The sequence below is a fragment of the Merops nubicus genome, unplaced genomic scaffold (assembly GCF_000691845.1).
Source record: "Merops nubicus isolate BGI_N331 unplaced genomic scaffold, ASM69184v1 scaffold34184, whole genome shotgun sequence".
Classification (NCBI taxonomy): Eukaryota; Metazoa; Chordata; class Aves; order Coraciiformes; family Meropidae; genus Merops; species Merops nubicus.
The window spans coordinates 8,204-15,189 of record NW_008606875.1 but is presented as its reverse complement, the minus strand read 5'-3'; the positions used below and the strand labels follow the sequence as shown (position 1 = coordinate 15,189).

The 6,986-nt window shown below is 51.8% G+C and overlaps 1 gene segment (V, D, J or C); it reads left to right on the top strand.

Moving 5' to 3' along the window:
* Nucleotides 1–1,575: 1,575 nt before the first annotated feature.
* On the top strand, nucleotides 1,576–2,321 carry LOC103772454. The segment is given in 2 exon segments: nucleotides 1,576–1,618; nucleotides 2,008–2,321. Coding segments are annotated over 2 exon segments (357 nt in total).
* The last annotated feature ends 4,665 nt before the right edge of the window (nucleotides 2,322–6,986 follow it).

Here is a 6,986-nt window from a genome sequence, read left to right as displayed (position 1 = left end):
CTATTCTTATATTGGAGATGCACGCTCATTGTAGCCCAGAGGGTCCAAGAAAAGCCCTTGCATAATTTGCTGAACATGACGTAGGCCAGGCAGGCATTGTACAGGGAAGCAGGGAGGTTTGTGCCTCTCTCTCTGTGTGTACACGTGCACAGGTCTTCCTCAGAGAAACATGGGGTTTGGTGACACCCCACTAGCCTGCTCCTTCCAGGCATCACAAAGCAGAAGCACCACCAGGGATCCTAGCCCATTTCCTCTCTTTCCTCCTTCCCTGTTGCAGGTTTGAACTCCAGGCACAGGGTCCAACTTTTCCTGAGAGGAGGAGAAGGTGCTGCCAGCAGGGCTCTGCATGGTGAAGACCTCTGTCCTGTGTTGCCTGGGTTCCTTCCACCCTTGCCGCTTTCTCAACTGATTACTCGTGTGCTCTTTGGATTCCCCAGCCAGCGAGTTTGTCCCGTTCAGGAGGCCGTGTGGATGTCCTTATGAGCAGCGAGGGATGAGGGCGCTGTGGAGAGGCTGCCAGTGGCCTGGATGTGGTGAGGCTGCGAGCAGAGCAGCAGAGGCGTGGCGCTGGTAGAATGCGAGTGAATGGAATTACACGGCTCAGCTGCTTTCAAGACCCTAGTGGTCTCTGCAGCTACGTCCCAGAAACCACCTCTGGAAATACTTGGGCTACTGCCTGTCAGCGGGGGAGCCGGGTGGGGGAGGTCCTGGCTCAAATCCTCAGCACCTCTTCTCACTCGTGTATTCTTCCTTCCTTCCCATGCCAGCACACTGTCTGTTCCTGGGCTGGAGGGAGCCCTGCACACGCACAGCCCTGAGCACGCATATGCCTCCCATCACAGTGAGCACTGCACCAGCCTGGAGCAATTCCAATACTCAAGCACGTGTGTGACAGGCCTGGCTGGGGTGGGCAGAGGCTTGGGATGCTGAGCATCTCCTGCCCCTGCAGTCCCTCTGTGGAGGAAGGAGGGCTGAGAAAAGCAGTCTGGAAAGGGGCTCCTGGCCTGCTTTGTTTCCTGGCTCTCCTGGTCCCAGGATGAGAGATGCATGGGTAAGGATATCGTGGGGCAGCTGAGACCTCCACCCCACGCTTTCCTCCATGATGTTCAGGCACATTCCCAACTCTGCTACAGAAAGTAAGAGAAGCTGACTGCAGTGGAATTCACAGTTCCTTGCAGGAGAGCAGCTGGAAGCTGCAGGCACTCTTTAGCTCTTCAGAGAAAGGGATGGGGAAGGAGCTTCACTGCAAAGCCCGTGAGAGCCCTCAGCAAGCAGAATCCTTGGGCTGTCATGGTGTCTTTCCTGGTCCTGCCTCTCATGGACATGAACTGCTGTGCTGACAGTACTGCATGGAGAAGAGGAGCCCTCATGCAGCTGGGGTGCAGGGGGTGTGGAGGGGAAAGAACCAGCCATGGCATATGTTTGTGTGCATCATTCCCCAGCCAGCCAATCCTTTTTCACATTTCATATCCTGCCCAACCCCAGCATGTCTCGTCCTCTCTCAGCGCTTCCTCTTCACAGATCTCAGGGCAGCTGTAGCAGGCAGGTCCCTGAAAAGACAGGGGCTTTTTCCCCATGGTTTGCTCCTGGTTCTTTGTGGCCATGTTGGCCCCTATGGGTAAGTGAACTCCACTCACCCCTGAGCACCTATATCAATTCCATGGCTGCTGTTCCAGCTGCATACCCGGTTGCTGGCAGTGCTCCATTCCCCAGAGCTTCCTGTGCTGAGGATGGGCCATGAGTGAGGTGGGCAGCAATCCCTGAATCTTCTACAATGGCTGTCTATTTTTTATTCTGTGCACAGCCCCCATTTTTGGACACAAACTGCCCAGGAATATTTCTTGTCTTGGTTTGAAGAGCTGTCCCATCCCCTCTGCTGCTGCCTAGCTTATTCTGTTCCTTCCCAACATCTTCACTACCAGCCTACAGTGCCTAGTTCATGTTTTTCCATTATTTCCACCCCACGCTCTCTCTGCCTTTTCAACTCTCTGCCTTTTCCCTTTCCAGCGCTGGCTCTGGTACAGTCCCCAGACGCACTGATACGGCAAGGCCAGTCCATGACTCTGAGCTGTTCCGACATGAAATCCTCCAGCACAGCTATGTACTGGTACAAGCAGGCTTTGGGGAAGGACTCCAGGCTGATCCTAGTGGCTTCTGGACTCAAAGGTGGCAAATCGAATGTTGAAGGCGATCTCCAAAGCCGTTTCAAGAGCAGCGAGATACAAGGAGGGCAGATGACCCTCTTCATAAACCATGCCTTTCTCAATGACTCTGGCACGTATTACTGTGCTGAGGATGAATCACAGTGGCTAGGCTGCTGAAGGAACCAAACACAAACCTCCCCCTGCACAAAAGGCTCTTGCTTTCCTCCTCCTCGGTGCTGCATGAGGCAGGATGGTCACTTTCCACTCATTACCTCCTCTGCTTCCTAACCATCCCTCCCTCCTCTTCTCAGATTGAGTTTATTTGTCCTGCTTTCTTCCCTTGCCACCCCAGTCCTCCTTCCCTCCCTCTTCATTTAACTCTCATTTACCTTTATATTCACTTCTGCCAACACTTGTTTCCTTCTCTGCCTCCCTTTTTGTCCCGACCTTCTTCTTTCTTTGTCTGCTCAGTCTGCACTCCACACATTTCCTCTCCTTTGACTCCAGCCAAGCCCGCTCATCCGTGTCACTGCCAAACTAAAAGGATGTTTTCATGAGAGGTCTTGGTGCACCTTTAGATAAAGGTAAGACCAGGCAGGTGGCATAATAGCTGGTACCAAGTGGGAGCTACCCACATCCTCCTTTGTTACAATGGCCTGGCTGAGGTTATCCTGTGGCCAGGGGATATGTGCAGCAGAGCTCAGGCCTGCACCTACTCAGGTTCACTGTTCTGTGAATCACTCGCTCCCACACACACAGTGTGTGTGATCCAGGTCGGGATCACTACTTTCCACATTTACCTTTCCCAGAGATATTATATAATTCAGGGATTATGTGAGCAAGCTGTGCAGCTAACAGAAAGTTTCCTGACAGGTTAGATTGTTATTTCTGTTGTAAGATGCACCAGTGTGCAGCACAGGTCAGCAAGGGGTACTCTAGCAGGTTCTCACACTGCAGCTCCTCATGCTGGAATATGGGCTTCTCAAGCCCTAAGCACAAGGCTCAACAGAGTGGGCACAACCTGTTCAAGATCCCTGACTCCTCAAAACCCATGTGTTCTGCAAGGCACCCAATGCACTGTGCTGCCACCTGCACGCCCCAGGGAACCCTGCAGGAAACTGAGACACTTCCCGTGGACACATCAGGCACAGCCTGCTCTCAGCTGGAGTGCTGGGGGTGTTTTTGAGGCTGTGGGGTTTCTTCCTGTTGCCAGCCCAATTTAGCCCACCCTCTTTGTTCTTTTCTGCATTTTCTTCTGAGGAAGCCAGGGTAATTTGAGAATCCCCTATAGGCAGTTTATGGAAACTAATGCAATGGGACACACTTGGGCCTGCAACAGAGGGTCTGGGAGCTGGAGGCATTGCTGCACGCTCCTGCTAAAAGAATACAGGGGCACATCTTCACTGCAAAGCCCATGACAGTCTTGAGCAGCCAGATCAGTTGCTCTTTTGTATGGGCTGGAAGAGCACTGTTGTGCCTTGCTGGGACCATGCCATCACACAGATGTGCAATGACAGCAAGGCTCTGTCAGGCCTCTGGCCCACAGAGAGCTTGTCAATGTACACAAGCTGTAAGCCTTGCTTGCTGCCTGCAGTGATTTCCCACAGCCTTGGCTTGGTGAACACGACTGTGCCCCACGCAGAGAAAACAGCAGGATTTTTCTCCAGCTCTGCTCATCCTTATCCCTCTGCTCCTTTGCAGAATGCTACAAAAAGGAGAGAGCCCAGGGCACCCTTTTCTCTCCTTAAGATCTCCCTTTAGAGGAAGAGGAGTTACAGAACTCCTCTCTGTCATGCTACAACAGACACCAGGATGACAGCTCGTCAGCCTTTCCCATACCTGCACAACATGATGGACAAGCAGCACTTTGATAAGCAGAGAAGATTCCACATTGCAGCTTGCAGGGTTAGGAGTCTGTACGTGTCAGGGTATCTAGAGAGGAGACTCAGCTGAGGGTCACGGACACAAACCTGCATTCCTGAGCTCGCTCTTTTCCCTTTTGTTCCTCTTTGTGCTTCCCTGTGCCATGTGCACACTCAGGCTGTCACACATCATGTTCCCGTGACAACACTTATCTCTGGCCCACACAGACACACACACGAGCAGGAAGTCAGTGGAGGAGGGTACATGGACCTCATGCCTGTTGCAGGTGTTACTCCTCACGGTTCCCAGCCAGCCAACTGCCTTCTCACTTTCAGGCTCTGTCTCACTACCCTGCCCACCTGCAAAGAGATCTCTCTTGCTCTTCACACATCTTTGTGCCTGCTCTGCCACCGCGGGCAGGTTGCTGGAAGGAGGTGGCCATCCTCCATGGCTCTCCGCTGGCTCCTTGTGGCCATCCTGGTCCCTGTGGGTAAGTGAGCTTCCCTTCTGCTTGAACAGCTGCACTGGAGCCACTGCTGCTGCCTTAGCTGTGTGCTCCATTGCTGGCAGCACGCCATTCCCCAAGGCTTCCAGGGCAAGGGTGAGCAATGAACAAGCTGAGCTTCTCTTCAACCTCTTAACCCAGAAAACTCTACAGATCTACAGATTTGTATTTTTTTTCTGTCCCATTTTGGTATTTCATTTGAGAGTACTGAAACTGTCACTTTTCATAACAAATTTTCTATTGTATTTGAAACTTTTTTTTTTTTCCTGTGTCTCTGCCTCAGAGAAACAGGACACTGTCCATACCTTGCTGACATCTTTATGCCATCCCCATCCCATATCATACTTCGAGGACATGTTTTTGTGTCCCTTTCAATGCATTTCACTGCTTACACCTCTTCTCTTCTCTTTCCAGTCCAGGCCCTTCAGCAATCGCCGGACACCGTTGTCCAAGTGGGAGATTCTGTGACTCTGAACTGTTCTGAAACAGTGAGCCCATTCTCAACCATGTCCTGGTACAAGCTGCCGACGGGGAAGGATGCCTCTCTGCAGCTGATTATATACTCAGTGGAAGGTGGCATGGCAGAGACTGAGAAGGAATTCAGAAACCGCATCCAGAGTAATGGGACTAGGGGCAGACGCTTATCCATGAAAATAACCCATTCCTTACTCAATGACTCAGGCACATATTTCTGTGCTGGCCAAGACCCACAGAGACTCAAAAGCTGGCGTAGCATTGCACAAACCTTTCCATGCAAATGGGGATCTGCCCCCAGCACACACAGAGCCCTGTGTTTGACAGTACCCCATTTACTCCTCTTGCCCACCAGATTTGTCTACTTAAGGAAAGCAGTGACATTGTCTGTCTGTCTCTAATTTCTTTCCTGTTCTTCCCCATCTTTGAATCACTCTTTGGTCCACTTTTCTCTTGTACTTGTTGCCTTGCCTCATTTCTCTGCCATCCACAGACAGCCTCTTGCTTTCCTCCTCTACTCCTTCTCTCTGCCTCCTTCCCCTTTCTTCTCTGTCCTCTCTCACACCTGTCACACTCCTATTTCCTACATCCTTTTCCATTTCTTCTCCCTTTCAGCCTGTTGCACTAACTCGTGGGTCAGCAGGATGTGGAATAGTTCACAAAACCCTTTTGTTTCCTTCTCCACTAGCCGGAAAGCCAAGGCCAACCTGGAGTTGAATCTGGCAGTTGGTCCCAGAACTGAGCGCTCCTGCGTGTGCTCGTGTGTCTGCAGGCTTCAAGAGTGTCCTGAGATTGCTCACACTGCAGTTCCAAGAGTATAGGTGTCTCAGTGATGACGCAGGGCTCAGCACGCTGCCTTGTGTGAGGGACTCTCAGTTCCAGAGCACCAGCAGGACCATGCCACTGAGCACTTCTATGTGTGCACCAGTCCCTTGGCCCCACCAGTCTCCAGGGGCTGGGCACACTGCTGTGCATCACGTCCCCTGAGTCACACTGCTACCCTATGACCAGGGCACTCATGTAAGTGATGTAGCCTGAGTCCTGATGGTATCCAAGGACAGAGGATGATCCTGTAGGTGAGAAGCCTCGAGCCTCAAGCAAGGTGTCTGTGGCAATAACCCACCATACCTCTTCTTCTGCTAGTGAGAATGGAGCTGTCAGGGCCAGGAGGGGGATCATTTGCCACCCTGCTCCATACTGGGGAGGCCACAGCTGTGGAGCGGAACCATCTTGTACCCCCAGGCCAAGAGACGTGTCTGTCAAGGGTCTTGGAAATAGTGAGCACTGGAACATAGGGCAGGTGGGGAAAGGATGAGGGTTCTGGGTTTGTCCAGCTAGAAAACATGAAGGCAGGGAAGCATTAGTCGCAGCCTCTCATTCTCCAGAGAGGGCTGAGGACGGTCTATGGACAGACTACTCTTGGAGGTGTCCAGGAAAATACTGAATGGTGATGGGCACAAGCTGAGACAGAAATTCTGCTGGGGCAAAGGGACAGGTCCTTTTCCAGAGGAATGAAGCATTCCTGGAACAGGGCCTGGTACTCAAAGGAGTGGTTTGCATTTGGGGAAACTTTCCATACTGCCCTGGTCCAGTTCTAGAGACACCTGATCCAGTTCTAGAGCCAGCCCTTGCCTGTGTGGAGGGCAGACTGGATATCCTTGGATACCATGCCCCGAAGTTCCTCTTTAGTGTATTCCCCAGTGCAGCACAACTTTCAAGAAGAATGGGGGAATGTTTTTGTGGTGCTCACATAGGCTGCTGTTTCTCCCTTAAAGTCCTGCCAAGAACAGCAAGTGTGTATTAGTCCTGTCCAGCAATGGGAGGAAGGCAACAGAAAGTTACTCTCTGAGGAAGGAAGGTGCCCTCTGTCCCTTATCCCTCTGCTGACCGTTTCATGGTTCAACTGTTACACGGGAACACCTTTACTGAAACCAGTTCTGGAGTTCTTAAAAAAACCCTGTGTTCTGCCAGTGACTAGGCCTAACAAGAACAATACAACC